This window comes from Bos taurus, chromosome 17 (assembly GCF_002263795.3).
Source record: "Bos taurus isolate L1 Dominette 01449 registration number 42190680 breed Hereford chromosome 17, ARS-UCD2.0, whole genome shotgun sequence".
Classification (NCBI taxonomy): Eukaryota; Metazoa; Chordata; class Mammalia; order Artiodactyla; family Bovidae; genus Bos; species Bos taurus.
In genome coordinates, this window is record NC_037344.1 from 54,155,987 (window position 1) to 54,177,529 (window position 21,543).

General features: G+C 35.9%; 1 protein-coding gene and 1 non-coding gene across 8 annotated transcripts in view; both read left to right on the top strand.

Annotated features, from left to right (window-relative positions):
* Positions 1-19,918, top strand: part of IFT81 (intraflagellar transport 81) — a 112,408-nt gene extending 92,490 nt beyond the window's left edge. For 2 of the 7 annotated variants that reach the window (XM_059876013.1, XM_059876015.1), the window contains 3 exons: positions 1,758-1,803; positions 5,030-5,173; positions 18,624-19,918. In XM_059876013.1, the coding sequence (XP_059731996.1) occupies positions 1,758-1,803; positions 5,030-5,173; positions 18,624-18,746 (313 nt within the window). In that variant the 3' untranslated portion in view covers positions 18,747-19,918. 7 annotated transcript variants of the gene reach the window in all.
* Positions 13,898-13,970, top strand: TRNAD-GUC (transfer RNA aspartic acid (anticodon GUC)). The gene has a single exon. It is a non-coding gene; the product is annotated as a tRNA-Asp (tRNA).
* Positions 19,919-21,543: the final 1,625 nt, after the last annotated feature.

The following is a 21,543-nucleotide window of genomic DNA, read 5'->3' on the forward strand; positions in this document are numbered from 1 at the left end:
TATCCTCTGAGCTGTTTTTCACTGGAGAGCTAGGAAGGCAAATAACATTGACTTAGTGTCTCATAAATTTTATGGGCAAAATGAAGGTTCATCCAGACTGGGTCTGTTCCCTTTCACTTTTATTCTTTTTTTTTTTTTTAATTTTATTTTATTTTTATTTATTTTTATTTTTTTAAAAATTAATTTTATTTTATTTTTAAACTTTACATAATTGTATTAGTTTTGCCAAATATCAAAATGAATCCACCACAGGTATACATGTGTTCCCCATCCTGAACCCTCCTCCCTCCTCCCTCCCCATACCATCCCTCTGGATCCTTCCAGTGCACCAGTCCCAAGCATCCAGTATCGTGCATCGAACCTGGACTGGCATCTCGTTTCATACATGATATTTTACATGTTTCAGTTGCATTCTCCCAAATCTTCCCACCCTCTCCCTCTCCCACAGAGTCCATAAGACTGTTCTATACATCAGTGTCTCTTTTGCTGTCTCGTACACAGGGTTATTGTTACCATCTTTCTAAATTCCATATATATGCGTTAGTATACTGTATTGGTGTTTTTCCTTCTGGCTTACTTCACTCTGTATAATAGGCTCCAGTTTCATCCACCTCATTAGAATTGATTCAAATGTATTCTTGTGCACAAATTCTACCTTCACTTCATCTCTGTAAGGACTTCGGGTACTTCTGATTGCCATTCTTTTGTTCTAAAGACGTTAACCTCCCTTTTTTACACCAATGCAAATCTATCTTCACTTAAGCTGCTAGAGTTTGTCTTTGTGGTTTATGATTTCGTAGATTCCCAATTTTGTGTTATGTAATTTCTTCTTGAGTACTGCTGTGTAGCTTTTCACAGAAATATAGTCTTTTTCCATACAAATTTGAGGTCTAAAGTTTCTCTTCTTATCATTGGTTCCGTTGTCCTCATTCTTCAGTCTTTGTCCTTAACACTTTAAATCTCACTTTTTGTCTTAAAATATAATTATACTTTTGTTTAAAAATACCATATGATATGATTTATATTTTTTACATTAAAAATTTATAATTTTTTAGCATACAAAAGAAATATTTATAAAAACAAAGAGTAACCATTATCAAGTATAGTACACAAAAATTAAATGTTGTCTACATTGCCATACCTCATTTATCTAGAATTCTGTCCAGTTTAGTATTTATAAATCTACCTCATTCTTTTTTCACAACTCTGTATTATTCTTTTGAATGCATGTACCATAATTTATTTAAACATTTCCCCATCTATCAACATTTAGTTGGTTGTAGATTTTTACTATTGTAAGCAATGGTGAAGTGAATAGTCTTTGCTTTTATTTTTATTAAGTTTTAAGAGTTTTTCTATAGGAAAGCTTTGTAGAAGTTGGATTGCAGGGTTAGATGATATTTATTGTGGTTTGTTATTTTTTTAATGTGTATTCTCTCTCTGTTCTGCAAGCCTCTTCCAAAAAAGTGTAATTTAAGCAAATGTATTTCTATTGTTTTAAGTGTAGATTAACCACAAATAGTACTTAATTTCTTACATGATATTTTGCCTTGTTTTTTTTTACTTATATTATTGTTTATTAGATGAACTGACTAAAGATTAGAAAAGGGACTATTTGATAATGAGTTTCATTCTGACTCTAGTACTCTAAACTGTATTATCTAATATATTTAGATAGATATGTTGATTTATAATTTAGTTGTATGATAAAATCAATTGAAGTAAATGTAAACTATATCATTATATTGACTTCCTAGGGAACAATATACCAAAAATATTGCTGAACAGGAAAATCTTGGAAAGGTAAGAATATTTGTTTGTTTTTTAATGTGTGCATAATTCAGGTTTACAGGACACGGTTATGTCATTGTTAGTTTTTTTTAAGGTTATAGGGGAAATTAGAACTTTCTTACTCCCTTTCAAAAATGAAGACTCTTCCTTAGAAATTTATTTTTATAAAACTGAAGGCACATAGATTTGGGGGGAAAGGGAGAAATCTAGTTTTAAATAAAAAGTTCATGCATAACAAAATGCCACGTGTAATGAGTGAACTACAAGTTTCACATTATTCCCAGGTATCTCTGTTTATAAGATAAGTATAAACTTACACATTTATTTTATTTAATAAGCACAAAGCTCTTACTATGAGCCGGGGCCTGGTCTAAGTCCTTTACAAACATTGACTCAGTTAAAAATAATCGAAAAACTTTTCTTAAGAAACCCACTCCCTACCTGCCAGTCTTATATGAGGACTACTAAAAATAGGAGTGTATGATTGAGCTTTGTTTTTTCAGTTCTCTAAGACACTCCTAGTGGAAGACGTGGTAGGGGCCTTGACCATCAGGACATAAATGACTAACTGATTTCTCTAATTGATTCTAATCTTCAATGATTTTAAGACCATGTTACATAGTGAATGCTAACCATGCTTCACTATATGCCATTTTATCTGTTTCTTACTGAGTTTCACTACTGAAAATTGAAGTTTCCTCTTAGTTTTTCTAGTAGGAGTATCCAGTTTGTATTATCATTTGTTAGGAATTGTTAGCTGCAGTTTTTCTTTTAAAATACTAACTATATGTCAGTGTCTCATTTCAGTGTTCAAATATTCTTGAGTCTGCAGCCTGGAAATGATTTTATATAAATATGGGCTTTTCTGTTCTAAAAGTACAAATTAACAATATGGCTTTGCTTCAATCAATATATTGTACAGTTTAGCTATTGGATACTTTCATGTTCAAATGTATGTATTTGAATCAAGTTGTACACACATTTGTACACTATTTTAACTAGATATTTGGGGGGCTTTAGGATTTAGTATGATTGTCAATAATAGACTTTCATCCAGATATTTCTTAAGTGAAGTAATGTACTTTTTCATATGAAAATATTCCTCCACATCATTTGTTTAGTATCTGAATGGATGTTGTATATAGAGAAATATTTGCCAAACCTTGAATCCTTTCAAAGACTCAAACTTAATGGCTAAATATGATTATTCTTTCCCCTCCCAGTATAGTGTTTTATTATATTGCAAGATTTGAGGAGAAAGCAGTAGCAACAGTCTGACATCAAGCATGTTTGAGCAAAATGAGCCATTGATTAGCTCATGCCCTGATTGTCTGGCTGTATCACTTAAGAAACAAAGCTTCTTGATCCTCTCACTCTTAGAACAGATCTAAATTTTCAAAGCAAACACAGAATATACCTAGGCTTTCAAACTCACAATAGCATAAGTCTTCCAAACCAGCAGACTGGACATCCACAGACCTCCTCAGGCCAGCTTGAGTTTCTGAAATTAGACCAAACTATAGCGCTACAATTCACACTATCGTATACTAGACTTTGCCTTACCAAGTGCTGTGGAATATGATGCTCAAAGTTGTAACTTTCCCTCTCCTGTACCACCTCCTCCTTTTAAGAAGAGTGAAATCTGTGACAAGTATTTTTTGTGCATTACAACTATCCATAAAATAAATCTGTAGTACATGACAGTAACATTAAAAATAAATTACAAAGTCAGTTGTATTCATAAAGTTAAAGGTTTCAAACACATATGGTTATGAAGCAAATTAAATTTAATATTTTTGATACAGACAATGCTCGCATCCTGTCTTTGGTTCTTTAAATAGCTTTTATAGGTTGTTAGGATTTTTTAGAAAGAAATTATTCCAATAATATAAGAAAAGTTACAGTTAAGTAGTACCTTAATCTTAAAATCATGTTCAATACTCTTAAAACTCTTGATCTGACTTACTACTTTTGTTTTAGTTTATGAGGATAAAAATATTTGTTGTAAGATACTTTATTTGTAACATAGACTTAAATAGATGTATTTGCATGCCAGGCATTGTGTCAAAAATTTGCTATTTATATTTAAATTATATTTTCTTCATTCTGTTTTGTTTTGCTATCTGCTGTTAACTTTGCTTTTCTTAGCCATAGGTGGGAAGGGCAGTCTTTAATAAGCATTTTGAATCTGGCCTCAGTTTAGTTTAGCCTCTTATTTGGGCAAGTACCGACCTCTGGCCTTCTCACTTGTGTCCTTAGATCAACTGTTAGATCAACCCTGCATACTAAAAGAGGAAAAGATGGGGATGTTCCCATGTAATCTGTTTGTGTCTTTGCTTGTTTTTCTGCGCTTCTTGGTGATTACTGTTACTCTGTGCTTCCTTATGTGTGTACTGTCATCTCTGTTTTTCTCTTCTTTCCTTCCTACTTTTCTTTCCTCTCATTGTCTCTCTGACTTTGTGCGATCTTTTCTTTGTCACTCTTCCTTGATTTGCCATAACACAGAGCCAAAGAACAGTTCACAGTTTACTTAAAAATGTTCCTATTCCTGTTTATGATTTTAGCCAGTAAGTAGAACAATATTGGAAGGTGGAACTATATATGTGGGCTATTAGTAACAAAAATAATTATGATAAGGATCTGAACCTTTTTAAAATATCACTGGACCTTCTCCTTGAAGAATATTTGCATACAATTTGATTTATTTGGGCATAGAGCATACCCTTAGAGTATACTGATTCAGGAAAGAATATAATGTTTAATAATAATAACATATATAACACATGATAGTTTGTAATTATTTCTATATCTATTGTCATGTGAAAAAAATAGTATTATAAAGCAGTTACTTTTATAATTACTCCTGTTATTAACCTTAATTGACAATTGAACAAACTACAGTCCAGAGAAATTGTCTTCCTTATGGCTAGTGACAAAGCCAAGGCTGGAACTCAAGTCTTCTGACTTCCAAAATCTGCACTTTTTATATACCATGATACTGCTCCACTTTCCTGATTTCCTTTATTTTCCCCTTCTTTTCTATTTTTCTGTCCTTTTTAGCTTCAGGTTGTCTTAGATCTATCGTAAATTTAATTAACTTTTATCATCTTAGCTTTCATATATCATGTGGTTTAGCTATTATTTATCAGATATACAAAGCATACCATATTCTTCTGATTAGAGCAGTAGAAGTAAATCCCTATATGATATTTAATTACTCTTATTTTTTTTATTCTAGAAACTCCGGGAAAAACAAAAAGCTGTACGAGAAAGTCATGGTCCAAATATGAAACAAGCAAAAATGTGGCATGATTTTGAACAATTGATGGAATGTAAGAAACAGTGCTTTCTGAAACAACAAACCCAAACTTCCATTGGTCAGGTAATTCAGGAGGGAGGAGAGGACCGGCTGATACTCTGAGTTCATGTGCCATTGTTTGGGGCGTTAGTTGATGCTGCTAGCTATAAGTAAAATCCCATGATGTGTTTCTTTTTTTTTTGAAAGTGATTTGTTCAACATTTTGCTTTCAGATTAGCCATTCCCTATTAAGTTTTCATGGAAAATAATGCTAAGGTAGATTTAGGTTTTAAAAGGTTCTAATATGAAAAAGAGGCTTTTATTATTTCGCTTAGTTTATACATCAGTGGTGTCTTCTGTTTTATAAGACAAGAGACTGAGTTTACTATCTGTAAATGTAAACACATGTCCATTAAGAAACATGTAAGTTTTTGTTTGAACATAATAACCCAGTGGCTTAATGTTTTTCTTAATCTTTTTTTAACTTTAGAGAAATCTTTTAGGAACTAATATCTCTTGTTTTGAAGAAACATTTATCTGAAGTTCAGCAATTCCTACAGTTTCACTTCAGTTTCTTTTTCTTCTGTACAATTCAAGAACATTTAATATTTTGAATCACATATTTGTTCTATTTGTATTGTTTTCCAGGCAAATAAAACTTGGTGCACATATCATGGCTATTTAAAATTTATATAGTGTAAATTTTAATCTTTTTTAAGTAAGTATTCATGTATAGTACTGTACTAAATTTAAGATTATTGCTTATTTTCACCAAAAATCTAACACAGTAGGTTCTGGGCATTATTTTAAATATAAGAAACTGTCAGAGTGCCTCCAATCTCTGCTTCATCTGGACAAGGTATCTGAAGATGTCTTTAATTTTTCCTTAAAGATACTAAATTCATATGCCACCCTTTACTTCATTTCAGTTTCAATATACTTTTCAAATTTTCTTTATTTTAGATTTGAAAACTCAGATTTCAAATGGTTAGCATGTCCTTCTTGGGTTCGTTCTTCTTAGCTTTCCTGGAGAAAACAAAGCAAAAACATTTTGATGAAAAAAATTGTTTCCACCCTTACAAAATATACAAACTTGATTAATGGCCTTGGGTGTCTGTTCCCAAATGTGTCCTACCCTTTTTTGTGAAATTACTTACATTTCTAGGAGCTATCACCAGAATAGATGGGATCCATTCGAGTATGGAAGAACTTACCAGGAAAGTATTGAAACTTCTTTTAACATATTGTAAGAAAAAAATAGAGAAGTATTTCAATGTTATTAAGTGGTTTGGATCAGGTCCTCAGCTTACTTTGGCTACTTATTTGGACAAATTTCAGTTATCAGAATTCTTACTTGGCCCTTAGATCAACTATTGGATCAACCATGTACTAAAAGAGCAAAGACTGTGTTCAGTGTGGAAACAAACCCTTACTAATTCAGTAATCAGTTTTTGGACATTGTATTTGTTCAGAGTTGGCTACTGGCTTGTTATTTTTAAGCCAGTAGTAAGTGATGTTCCTTTTAGAGTATGAATTCCTTTGCAAATATTTGAAAAAGACTAGATGCCCTTCCCAGAAACAGCATTTTATTCCCCAAAGGAATGTCAATTTGTAAGATTATTAAGCCTAGTGACTAGTTTTTTCAGTCTTTGCTATCTTTGGTGCTCTTAATTTTTAAAATTGTTAGCAAGAGATACATCAAGGAATGCTTAAAATTCTGATTTGATTACTGCTTGCTTTCATTCCACACAGAAAGAGTATGTGGATTAAACACTAAGGCAGCTCCAAAATTATTTTATTCACTGAAGCAGAACATCATTACTACTTCAAGAAAAGCAAATTGAAAAAAAGACCTAGAAGTGCAAAGCTATTTATAGTTTTTATGCAGCATTGGACATTTAGTAACATAGCTTAATGGGTTTTGTACAGTGACTTTCCACTCGTTTTATGATTTGATTGGGACAGTAAAAAGCTTTGACTAACTCTGACAGTTTTTGACAGATGGCACTTACAAAAGAAGAGCTTATTACATTTTTCCTTCAGGATTGATACTTTAGCTGGCTAATTGATGAGAATGACTAATCATTTTGGAAAATAATCTTGTCTTCCACATGATAACCCAAATAAAGGAAAAAAATGTAGCCTGTGAAATCTGCTTCTATGTTCACAGATTTTCTCCTCCTAGGACCCACTATTGCCAGCTGTTGCATGGGACTGACTAAACCATAAATTTCAAAAAGCCACTGCCTATCTTGCTTCCTGTATTAGTTAAGGAAATAATCCAACTTTAAAGGTTGTCCTTTAAGAAGAATTTTATAATATAATATCTTTTCTGTTATAAATCTGTTAATAACTGAATCTAAGGTCATGTGTTTTCCAGGTCTAGAAAGTGTTAGCAGAATTACCTTAGAGCATTGTTCAGAGGCACATGGAGATTAAACCAAATCTTAGGAAATTGTAGAATATTTAACTTTCTTCTTTAGATTAGTATTTTACATCATATTGCTTTAATACAGTGGACAGCAGCAATAAAAGAAACCATTTCATTAAACTATCAAGTAATTAGTTTATATAACATATATAATTTGGGGGAAAATTTTAAGCTCTGTGAATTTTCCAGGTGTCTTTCTTAAATTTTTAGGCTAAACATGATACAGAGCACTTTTTGGTAATTTGAGTAAGAGACTGACTATGTTCCTTAAACTAAAAATACATGAACTTGCAGAATTCTTCTGCAAATTGAAAATATATGTACAAATGGGGAAATTGCCAAAGCTGCCTTTACAAAAGCAGCAATCAAATTTGTATTGAAACAATGACTTTGTAGGGATATGTGTGTCTTATAGAAACCTCCTTGTCTTACACAGGCTTTCACTCAATGTTAGTGACTAATGAGTGTGAATCTCAGACTTGTTTCTACAAAAGGTTCTCGGAGCTTACATCATTCCTCTTGCTTGGCACCAAGGAGTGTTTAGCCTTAGGGAGTGAGTAACTTGGCACCCTGATGATTAACTTTCATTAAACTTGGTTATTTCAATAACTTCTCCATTGTTGTAGTAAAGGTGAGATCTAGATTATATATACAATGAATCCTTCTTTTTTAAATAATCCACGGCAGCCAGGAGAGAAAGTTGCACTTTTATTAAATATGTGATTGCTTCCCTATTCAGGAGAACTGCTGGCCTGAGCTCCTCCTTCCTTTCCTTTTAATGAGAGCAGTTTAATTAGAGCTGTTTGATGTGTGGCAGCCAGGCATAAGGTGAATGTTTTGTCTGGGGAAGATAGAGATCGTTTAAAGTTATGTGTCTATTTTCAATCTTGGACCTTTCTGTCTTAAGACAGTCTTAAAAAGAAAATATTGTCTGTAACTGTCATTTAGTTTCATCCAATCCTTGCGAAAGAAATAAAAAACTAAAAAACAGAATCCAAACAAACATTTTTTTTTTAAAGACTTGGACAAACGTGTTGTCTGCTCCCATGCTCCCTCTTTTGGCAAACTGTAAGTACTGTCTCAGCAAACAGCGATAATTTCACAATTTCCTCTCTAGAATTGCTGAGAGACTTGAGTCACCAAACGTGGTTCACTACTGTGGAAATGCATTGTTCAGAACACAGAAAGAAATTTAAGATTTCTGCTTTTCTGTGACAGTATTTGTTTCCGCCTCAGTTCAGAGTGTGAACTGCAGGTTCCTGGCAAGACTGCTATTTAACATTGCATGTGAGAACCTGGTAAATAGGCAGAAAATCTTGGAGCTTGAAAGGAACCTCAGAATGATTCATATGGTCATTCATTAGATTGGGACCTTTAAGGGATCTCTTTCAGCCTCTCTCAGTGCAGAAATCAGGACAGGGGTGCTTGTGGCAAATGGCTTTCCAACCTCGGTAGAGTAACTGCAATGCAGTTCACTCCTCACGAGGGAGCCGGTCCCATTGTTAAAGAGCAAAGACTGATTGCTTTATTGGTTCTAGAAGCAAAGCCAACTTACAGAGGAAGGGGATTTCTTTAAACAGCAGTTCAGCAAAGCCAGATTGAACAAATTTTGCTCCCTGAAAAAAATTTTACTTCAGGGGAGTAATATTGTGGTTATTATAATAATCAGAATCGTGAGAATGATGAAAATATAATGATGCTAGCAGCTAGTCCATTAGTAAGCACTGATTATGTACCACACACTGTCCTAAGTGCTTTATGTGTATGAGCCAGTGTAACTCTCAAAATAACCCTATGAGATGGATACCATTATCCTCACTTTATAAATGAAGAAACTGAGGCACAGAAAGGCTTTTACAGTATTACACAGCTAATAACTGTAGCAGGTGGAGCCAGGGTCCAAGACCTGCGCTCTTAACTACTGTGCTGTCCTGCAGTGTGACCCATGGTTGTATGTATCCATAAAGGTTGCTGTCCATTTATGAACTGCAGTATATGTGAAATTTTTTTTTGCTTTTATAATGTATTTTCAATACTATATTTCCTCAACTGTAGCTGAAAAACAAACTTCATTACTTTACTAAATGATTAAAAATAAACTCTGCTGGGACTTAGGTGGTGGTCCAGTGGTTAAGAATCCACCTGCCAGTGCAGGGGACATGGGTTGTATCCCTGCTCCAGGAAAATCCCACATGCCTTGTGGCAACTAAGCCCATGTACCACAACTGTGGCATACAGATTGCAACTACTGAGCCTGTGTACAGCAACAAAGACTCAGCACAGCCAAAAATAAATAAAATAAATCAATAAATATTTTAAAGTCAATAAACTCTACCAACCAGATTAGGGAATTATAGTAAAAATGATGGTCGAGTAAATGCATAAAAGAAGTGAGTAATAGTTTTAGGTAAAGAAAGAATAGAAACTTTATAGGTTATAATTTAAAAGTTTCTCTGTGAAGAGTTTCAGTGTGGGATGATGAAAAAGTTCTGGAGGTAGATGGTGATGAAAAAGAAAAGAAAAACAACTTTCTCTGTGAAAGTCTTAAACTCATATATGTCTCCTGTTGCTGGACGTTTAGATCGATTCCAGTTTTTTACTTTATAAACAATGCTGCCATCAAACTTTAAGATTGAAATAAGATAAAATATTAAGCAAAACCACAATATTTCATCAAATCCAGAATTCATTGAATAGTTTTATGGACTTTTCTCATCTCATCTATGAAAATGCCAAGGCTAAACCAAAGATATTAACAAGATGTTACTTGATTAACTGGAGAATAAAATTGTAAGTTCATTCATTTATTTATATGTGAATATTTAATTTCTGCATGCTTGACACTATGCTACATGCTAAAATAGAAAATGAACATGACCTGGTTTTTTCTCTCAAAGAGCACACAGTCTAGAAGATTCTAATATTAAGCAGCAAAAAGAAAAGTTTTTTTTTTTAATGTATAAAACAAGGAGCTCAGAGGAAGAAGCAGTTAATTTTGACATGGGGGCTTGGAGAAAGATTAATGGGAGAGGTGGGACTTGAGCTGGATTTATAAGAATGAATTAAGATTTTGATAGTAGAAGACAAAGGCATTTAAGTACATGACATGTTCAGGAAATGACAAGTCTAGAATGGCTCAGTAAGTTACCTAGTTGTGTGAGGCCAGGGTAAGGAGTTCCTAATATGGGCTAAGCTCGTGTGCTCTGTAATTTGACATGCTGGGCACTCAGCTGGACTCCATGAAAGGTGCAGTAAAAGGATAAGACATGGCCCCTGTCATTAACCAGTCTAACAGTATGATACAGCAAATATGTTGAATCCTAAAACCTAGTGCTAAATTTTGTGTGCTGTCGAAGTTCAGTCAAAACGGACTGCTGCTGCTGCTGCTAAGTTGCTTCAGTCGTGTCCAACCCTGTGCGACCCCATACACAGCAGCCCACCAGGCTCCCCCGTCCCTGGGATTCTCCAGGCAAGAATACTAGAATGGGTTGCCATTTCCTTCTCCAGTGCATGAGACTGAAAAGTGAAAGTGAAGTCGCTCAGTCATGTCTGACTCTTCGCGACCCCGTGGACTGCAGCCCACCAGGCTCCTCTGTCCATGGGATTTTCCAGGCAAGAGTACTGGAGTGTGTTGCCATTTCCGTCTCCCAAAATGGACTAGGGAAGACTAAAAGGTCAAAGGGGAGTCCGGGAGGTTTCATCAAAGAAGAGGGAATGATCTGGGCCTGGAAAGATGAGTAAAATTTGGATAGGAACCAGCAATTGAAGCAATTTACAGCACTGGATTATCAAACAGATATACCCCAATATTTGATATTTCAGAAATCAAAGAAGTTTTCATAAGAAAAATCAAAACTCAGACTTCCTTACACTCTCTTTAGAGTTTAGGGTCTCTAAAAGTTTCAGTTTAGCTTTTTGGAATGCCATCAACAGTACTAGTCCAGTGGGAAATCAGAGGGGAGAAAAACACTGTGGGCTGGAGCAATCTGGGCAGACTGGAGAAAGAGATGGTACAAGTTTAAAACCACTCTGGAAGCATGGGTAGAATTTGGCTTAGGGAGGAAACAAGAGCTCCATGGGGATGAGGAAGCCCCAAGAAAGGAATACCCTGAGGTACGAGCCAGGCAAGGCTGCAGAGAGTAAGAGAGTTAAAGCTGGAAAAGGAGTTGGAAACCAAATCGATGAGCTTTTTTGAGTTGGTGCAGTTGTTGGAGCTGTTCTTAATATCCTAATTCCTTTTGGACCCTTGATGAAATGAGAGATTCACTGCATTGTAGGGAATCATAGATTATCATCTCCACAAGAGACTGCTATCATGGACTAAGTTTGATTTGTTTTTTATGACAAAAGAGAGCAGTATAGGTAATAAGTCAGTTGTTTGTTTCATTATCTTTGGGGGAATATTTTTTTACACTAACTCAGAGATTCAATATTTTATTCTTTGATTCAGTTTACAACTCTTTGTCGTCTCATTTGTACAATCACTTTTTTGTTTCATGTCACATTTTCAGATACGTAGAAAAGATTTGCTAATTTGAAGGAATTTAGATGAGAAACAGAATATTTTAAAGTTACAGTTTTGTTGAGAGACATTTTTATAAGTTTATTTGATCTTCTATGTATCCAGAAATGTGAGAAAAAAAATTCAAAGCTGGTGTTTAACAGTCCTTGATTGCTTTTTCTTGAGAGTAAGAAAAAACTGTTTTATGTTGTAATAATTGCCAAGTAGCCAAGGAGAGCCTCAGCCCTTGAAGAGACCCACTTGCTAGTGACTTGGCAGTGTCAAACAAATGTTCAACTTTTATTCTGACACTTCTTGAAGAATTTGATTGAAACTATATATGTCCAGATAACACTCAGCAAAGTGCCCTTCTTGCATTTGTTTCAAGATATATTTGGAAACAAGAGAGATGACCTTGGACTCAGCTGCTTTTCCAATTTAGGACTTCTCTCTGGGTCTACTGAATAATATTCCTGAACATTGAAAATTCAACGAATGGAAAAACATTTTAGTTACTATATGCCATAAGTCCTGTGATAGAGAATTTTTTTCCCCCAGCAATATGTTCTGCCTCTAAAAGAATGATATATTTAGACTGCAAGCTCTATATTAGCTTTCTAACCATCTACTTCAAAATACATTTAGGAACACATTTGCTTTTCATCAGAGTGCCTTTTTTATAATCTAAATCGAGCTGTCCTTGCTTTTTAAAATATTTTAGCATGTAAGAAATTTTGAAAAAAAAAATGAGCAGTTAACCCTTCGCCTTTGCCTTTTGGCATTCAAAGTTTGTTCAGAAGCCAGGGTTCATTGTAGCTTGATGTCAGATCTAAAAGAAGACTTCGGAGGCTCTGACATCCCCGTCTAAGGTTATTGCCACCTGTCCAGATGACAATAGAAGTCCTGCTAGTCTAACCTCAAGCCTGAAAGCCAAGGTTAGCTTCCAAATGCATCTACATTTAGCCCATGGAGATGGATGGTTTTAACTGTCATTAAAGCGATATTCTTTCAGTTACCATTTGCATATTTTGGAGGTTTAAGCAGTTCCATTTTTAATCTGTTGTCACAGTCACAGGACAAGACTTAGGTAACCTTTCTGATAAAGCAATTTTACTTTTAAGTAAATAAATAACTACGAGTTATAGTTTGATCATTGTCCTCCATAGCATATTATCAGGGAGCATAACGCTTTTTATTTTCACGTGGTTTCCTAAGCTGTCATAGTCAATCAGAGCATTTATAGAGATGATTATGTTGTTAGCAACAGCCTCCAGCATGCACAATTCATTAATCCCCAGTAAAATGTTGTGTTACACACATGCACACATTTAACATGCACATGTAGAAATAGGAAGACACATCATATTATAATACTTCAAAGCATATCGTGTTCTTGAGCATTCTTTGTCACTTGATTTTTTAATTTTATTTTATTTTTAATTGGAGGATAATTGCTTTACAATATTGTGATGATTTCTGCCATACATCAACATAGTCAGCCATAGGTATACATATGTCCCCTCCCTCTTGAAGCTTCCTCCCACCTCCTTCCCCATCCCACCCCTCTAGGCTGTCCAGAGCACTGTCCTCGGGTTCCCTGCATCCCACTGGCTATCTGTTTTACATATGGTAATGTATACTTTCAGTGCTACTGTCTCAAATCATCCCACCCTCTCCTTCTGCCCCTGTGTCCGAAAGTCTGTCCTTTATGTCTTGTTGCTTGATTTTGAATCAAGTATTGTATCAATTGTGAGCCACAAGGTGAGTGATTTTGCAACTGTTAACACTTAAGCTACTTTTAAAGATGATGGGTACTATCAGATAACAGATTGATCTTAAATTTTTAATTGTTATAAATTATTGCACCAGCAGGAATTCCCTGATGGTCCAGTGGTTAGGACTCCCTGCTGTCACTGCTGAGGACTCAGGTTCAATCCCTGGTCAGGGAACTAAGATCCTTCGAGTTGCCACACAGTAACTGATAGCTCAGTTGGTAAAGAATCTGCTTGCAATGCAGGAGACCTGGTTCGATTCCTGGGTCAGGAAGATCCCCTGGAGAACGGATAGGCTACCCACTCCAGTATTCTTGGGCTTCCCTCGTGGCTCAGCTGGTAAAGAATCTGCCTGCAATGTGGGAGACCTGGGTTTGATCCCTGGGTGCTACCCACTCCAGTATTCTGGCCTGGAGAATTCTATGCAGTCCATGGGGTCTCAAAGACTGAGCAACTTTCAGGAGGATCACCAAAAAAATTATTATACCACTGTTACTTTGTAGTTTCCTAATTCAAAACTGGTGACCTTTTTTAATCGAACATTTACTTCTTTATAAAAACAGGTTTTGCATGAGTGTGGGTATCTTGCATACATTTCCATTATTTTATTGATGTTGAACCAGATCAGTTGCTACAGTCTCTTCAGTGCCCTAATTATTATAGATAAGAGCTCATTGTACCCAAGCTAATTGATTCATAGGATAATCAGTAAAGTTCGCCTTTCCTGGTTCCAGAGAATCCTCTAACCTCACAACTTTTGAACTGCATTTTTTAAGGATACGAAAGAGGAAAATAGGTGATATTCTACAAAGTGTTCCTAAGATCTGTAGTGCTCAGGGAAGATTTTAATGAGGGAAAGTCTCAGAGAAAAAGTAATTTTAAATAGTACAGAGATTAAATGTGAGTTTTGCTGAATGTTTTCATAAAATATTATCTTTCAAATGTATGTTTTCTCATCCATCTTCTAAAAACATATATAAAACTTTGAGTCAGAGTCAGAATGAATATTTCTACATGGTGTTTGTTTATTAAGTTTATGTTTCAGGAGCTCTTTTCTCTACCCAAGTCTTCCGGTTCTCTGGTATTCTTATGTAAATCAGACCACTGTTGAGTTCAGTAAGTGTTCATTGCTCAAGACTTAGTATTTCTCTGCCATTTTCCTAAGACAGGAGAGATTTCTAGCAACTACAAAGTAAATATATTTCTCTAAATTCTCTTGATCTGTGTCTTCCATAGATGGAATTCATATCCAGCTGTCTGCAGATTTATATAGAATCTGGTTTATCCAAATATTTGTAGTACCATCAAATCAAGGATTTCTTTCTTTTTTCTTATCATGCCTGAATGTCTTACCTTGATCTTGTTCTTACAGAATCCAGATGTGTTGATTTAATGAAGGGAGATCTAACACATCCCTAGTTAAAACTCGGTTTAACGTCTTTATTTATTTTCTGTCTCAGATCCTTTCCATCATTTTTTTTCTCCCTGTTTATGTTTACCATTCCCTTACTATTCAAACTTTTTATTTTATATATTTACTTGACTTCACCAGGTCTTATTTGCAGCATGTGAGATCTTTAGTTGCAGCATGCCACCTCTTAGTTGCGGCATGTGGGTTCTAGTTTCCTGATCAGAAATCAAACCCAGGCCCCCTGCATTGGGAGTGCAGAGTCTTAGCCTCTGGACCAGCAGGGAAGTCCCTCAGATTTTTTTCTGATGCTATCTCAAACATGTATTCTCTTACTACTACTAAGTTTACTTTTAGAGCATTTCTCAAAATATTTTTCATTTAAAAAATCACGCACTGTGATAATGATTTTACAACTCTATGAATATGCTAAAGAAATAACGAATGTGTACATACACAAAAATCACTTTAAATTGGTGAATTGTACGGTATGTGAATTATGTGCCAATAAAGCTGTTAGAAATACAAGCTCAGTGTAACAATTTCAGATAATATCAGTAGTTTAAAAAAAAAACCCTCACCTGTCTCAGTTTTCTCACTTCTCAGAGATGTTTCCACAGTTAGGTTTTAGAGTATTCTTCCAGACATTTTAATTGCATACACAAACACGTGTATGTATTTACAGCCTTTTAAAATTATGTACAAAAAGGGTTATATTCAGTATTCTGAAACTTGCTTTTTGCACTAAACAGTAAATTGTAATCATATGTACATATGGAGCTATCTTATTCTTAATAGTTTCAGAGTATTCCACTATATCCACTACATAAATATAGTACAGTTTTACAAGTTCTTTATTGAACATCCTTCTACTTATATCTTTGCACTGTTGTGCAAGTATATCTTCAGAGAAAAATATCTTAGAATTGTTGGATTCAGATTTGCATTTAAATTTTTAGATAGATATTTTAGATCAGTATTGCCAAATCACCCTGCAAAAAGCTGGTGACAATTTGTAATCCCATCAGTCATGTATGACAGTGCCTGTTAGCTGTCCCCTTACCTATGCTATGTATATTAGCTTCATAACATCTTTGTCAATATGATAGGTTTAAATAATTATTTTAATTTGCATTTTTAAATTATGTGACGTTGAGTTTTTACAGTCTCTTTTTTAGTTGCTTAAGTAATGTTTTTTATAATTTTATTTATTTTTGGCTGTTCTGGGTCTTCATTGCTGCACCAGCTTTTCTCTAGTTACAGCAAGAGGGAGCTACTCTTTGCTGCAGCAGCATGCAGGCTTCTCACTGCAGTGGCTTCTCTTGTTGCAGAGCACAGGCTCTAGATGCTCTGGGCTTCAGTAGTTGTGGGGTGTGGGCTCAGTAGCTGTGGGTCCTGGGCTCTAGAACACAGGCCAAGTATTTGGGGCCCTGGGCTTTGTTGCTCCAACATGTGAGATCTTCCTGAACCAGGGGACCGGGAATCAAACCCATGTCTCCTGCATTGGAAAGCAGATTCTTTACCACTGAGACACCAGGGAAGCCTCAGTAGTAGTTTTTTTTCTAAATGAGAAGTCCATAATGTCAACTGTAGAAATTTTGAATACAGAAGATAATTAAAATAACCTGTAATCCTACCACCCAGGGATTCTCACCATTTACAGTTTTATTTCTAGTCTTCTTTCTGTGAAACTTATCTCATGATTATTTTTAACATTGGTAAAGGAGCTTATTTTTGTATTTAAAATACAAAGTTTACAAAATGAGGTTATAATACAGCTGCTTAGAATACTGCTTTGAGCTGTTTTAATCAAGGTGCTATATAAATATTCAGTGGACTGAGCTCCCCTCTGCCAAGCTTTTGGGATCAGCTAGTGGAAAAATCATTAGCATTCTTTCCTTGACACTGTCCTGTCACTACCAGGGCTCAAACTGGAGGCGATTTCCTAGGAGCCAATAGGTCTCTTAGTGGAGGAAAAGGAGCTGTATAATCCCTTAATGGCATGGAAGATAGAGGAGTCTGAATATATATAATCATTGTTCTCTCTCACACACACATAAAACAGGAGATGAGATTAGTGAGCCAGGGTAAGAACCTTCAGGAAGTATGGTAGACACCTGGAGAACAGTAAAATATGTAACAGACAGGGTCAGCCAATTAAAGGTACAAGTCCTGTATGGTAATCACACGTATCCTTACCTGATTCTCCTTTGGGGCTGTACAAGCATGGCATGCAGAACTGGTTTCCATTCACAGCTGCATTTCCTGTACCTACTTGCACATAAGCAACTTTGATCACTAAATACTAGTTAAATGAATAATGAATGAGTGAAAGTAAAAGAGAGTGACCTTAAGTAAATCACTTAATTGCTTTGGACCTTAGTTTCTTTCTCTGAAAACTTCAAAGGAAAGTCACCCTTCAGGTAGAGCTTACTGTAGCAACTGCCCGAGTGTCATCTTGATTAACCAGATACAGAGTAAAATAAATATAACATAGCTCTATAATTAGAAATAATTGCCAGTATGATCTGGAGACTCTGACATCTTAACCACTGCTTCATTCTCATTATTTAAGAGTATGTTGTATAATTCGAGTGTAATACTAGAAGACTCATCAGACTTAGGATGAAGGTTATAGAAAATGACTGTTATCAGGCCTTTAACACACTTAGAAATGCATATGTATGATTATTGTCTAAAAGCAGAGAGGATAACTAAGGAATGCACATAGGCCCTATGCAAATTGGGCTTAGCCAGGAGTGCTGTTTGTTCTGCCTGAAGTCTTCACTCTGGTCCTTGGACCTTCCTTTGACCTTCCTTATCTTTTAGCCACCGCCATTTTGGACTCCTTTTCCCTATTCTACCTACCTAACAATGTCATTTTGTTCCTTTATTGGTGTTGCTGTTTGATAATTTTATTATGAAATCACCAGATTTTTCCATCATAATGGTGTATTTGAAATTAATAAATGCCCAGTGGAGCGAAACTTGGAAATTTTGTAAATAACTTGTTTTCCAACATTGTTTCCCCCAATATTTATGGCATCTACCGATGATGATTGTTCTGTAGAAGTTTTAAAATCTGCCCATTTATTTTTAGGCAGATCTAAGTGGTTTTTTTTCCTCCTTGAGTTTGAAATGGTGACTGTTTCCTATTTTGAGAAGATGTTGGGTAAACTTTGTCATTTTATTTTTGCTTTTGAACCTAGACTAATTAAAACATACTTTTAACGTTCTAATTTATAGGTTATATACTTTGTAATTTTTATCTTTAGTGGAAAACATTGCCAAAGCTGCTTAAATAATTGGGTTTAATTTTTAAAGGCTTGTGGTATAAAAGCTGTATCAGAAGTTCCTGGAAGGCCTGTATTTTCCATTCCATAGGTCTGGAGTAGAGCCTGAAAACTTGCATTTCTCACTAGTTTCAGATGATGCGTCTGGTTCTGGAATCACAGATTGAGAAAGGAAACGGCAGCCCACTCCAGTATTCATGCCTGGAAAATCCCATGGACCAAGGAGCCTGGTGGGCTACAAGTCAGACATGACTGAGCAACTTCTGTGTGTGGCTTCTTTAGGCCTTTCTCGGCAATTTGCTTGTAATTATTTGGGCTTCCCCCCACTTGTTTGCTTTCTCTGGTAGACATGAGAGTAGTGTGGATATAGAATAGTGGAATTATTTGAAGTTTGTATTAGTTGATTTTGGTTAATGTTGGAAAAATTGTGGGAATTGGCTAACTTACTGAATCAGATCAGTTGTTCAGTCATGTCCAACTCTTTGCGACCCCATGAATCTCAGCACTCCAGGCCTCCCTGTCCATCACCAACTCCCAGAGTTCACCCAGACTCACGTCCATCGAGTCAGTGATGCCATCCAGCCATCTCATCCTCTGTCGTCCCCTTCTCCTCTTGCCCCCAATCCCTCCCAGCATCAGAGTCTTTTCCAATGAGTCAACTCTTCGCATGAGGTGGCCAAAGTACTGGAGTTTCAGCTTTAGCATCATTCCTTCCAAAGAAATTCCAGGGCTGATCTCCTTCAGAATGGACTGGTTGGATCTCCTTGCAGTCCAAGGGACTCTCAAGAGTCTTCTCCAACACCACAGTTCAAAAGCATCAATTCTTCGGCACTCAGCCTTCTTCACAGTCCAACTCTCACATCCATACATGACCACAGGAAAAACCACAGCCTTGACTAGACGGACCTTTGTTGGCAAAGTAATGTCTCTGCTTTTGAATATGCTATCTAGGTTGGTCATAACTTTCCTTCCAAGGAGTAAGCGTCTTTTAATTTCATGGCTGCAGTCACCATCTGCAGTGATTTTGGAGCCCCAAAAAATAAAGTCTGACACTGTTTCCACCATTTCCCCATCTATAAAAAAAAAAAGGAATGCACATAGTACAAGTATGGAATAGTTGGTCACTGTTCTCAGAGTGACCCATTGTACATAATTGTAATGAACATCTGTCCTTTTTGGCTTATCTTGTATCAAATTATCATAGACAGTTCCAAGCAATGGTTACATTTTGGAGTTAATGTGATGAAACTTTTAAAATCTATGAAATATTTTATGTATTACTCAAGATAGATTCTATGACCTTTTAAGTTTGTTGAAAGGAAGCTAAATTAGCATCACCTCATAGTTCTTAAGGAAGATTCCTTACCTTCCAAAATTTCAATTTATTTAGAAACAAATTTGAATAAAACTTACGTAAGCAGAAATATCTCTTAGTCCATGCCTCTTTAATGTAATACCATAAAAATACTAGCACATAACCTTTTTTTTTCCTATTTGTAATCAAAAGCAGTACATAATCAGGCAGGAACCAGGAAGTAAAAATAATCACAAAATTAAACCAAGTGATCTGTTTTCATTATACCCCAGCAGGAGTAAAAGGTAAAGATAAACACAACCAGCAAGTTTCTTTATCAAATTTGAAAATTCTTTCCAAGTCAGTCATATCTTAGTAGAATAAAAATGAAAATTTATTAAGGCTTATAACTCAGCACTGTCCTATTTTAATTTTTTTAAATTATGGGAAGAATTTGTTATTGTTCAGTCGCTAAGTCATATCTGCCTCTTTGTGTTCCCTGGACTGCAGCACACCAGACTTCCCTGTTCTTCACTATCTCCCAGAGTTTGCTCAAACTCACATCCATTGAGTTGATGATGCCATCCAATCATCTCATCCTCTGTTGCCCCCTTCTCCTACTCTGTCGCCCCCTTCTCCTCCTGCTGTCAATCTTTCCTGGTATCAGGGTCTTTTCCAGTAAGTTGGCCCTTCGCATCAGGTGGCCAAAGTTGGAGCTTCAGCTTCAGCATCAGTCCTTCCAGTGAATATTCAGGGTTGATTTCCTTCAGGATTGACTGATTTGATCTCTTGCAGTCCAAGGGACTCTCAAGAGTCTTCTCCAGTACCACAGTTCTCAAATATCAATTCTTTGAAACTCGTCCTTCTTTATGGTGAAGAATACATAACCTAAAATTTACCATCTTAACCACCTTTAAGTTGGACTATAAAGAAAGCTGAGCGCTGAAAAATTGATGGTTTTGAACTGTGGTGTTGGAGAAGACTCTTGAGAGTCCCTTGGACTGCAAGGAGATCCAACCAGTCCATCCTAAAGGAGATCAGTCCTGGGTGTTCATTGGAAGGACTGATGTTGAAGCTGAGACTGCAGTACTTTGGCCACCTGATGCAAAGAGCTGACTCATTTGAAAAGACCCTGATGCTGGGAAAGATTGAGGGCAGAAGGAGAAGGGAACGACAGAGGATGAGATGGTTGGATGGCATCACCGACTTGATGGACATGGGTTTTGTGGACTCTGGGAGTTGGTGATAGACAGGGAGGCCTGGCGTGCTGCAGTTCATGGGGTCGTAAAGAGTCGGACATGACTGAGCAACTGAACTAAACAGAACTGAACCACCTTTAAGTGTATGGTTTAGAAAATTCACATTGTTGCACAGTAGATCTCCAGAACAAACTGAAACTCTATACCCATTAAACACTTAACTCCCCATCCTTCTTCTCCCAGCTGGCAACTGCCATTCTACTTTCTGTCTCTGAATTTGGATATTCTAGGGTCCTTAAGTAAGTAGAATCATAAAGTATTTATCTTTTTGTGACCAGCTTACTTCACTTAGCATGTCCTCAAGCTGTAGTATGTGACAGGATTTCTTTCCTGTTTAAGGCAGACCATTGTCCCTTTTTTTTTTTTTTTGGGCTATGCTGGGTCTCTCTTGCTGCTTGAACTTTTCTCTAGTTGCAGAAAATGGGGGTTACTCTCTAATTGTGGTTCCTGGGCTTCTCATTGCGATGGTTTCTTTTGTTACAGAGCATAGCCTCTA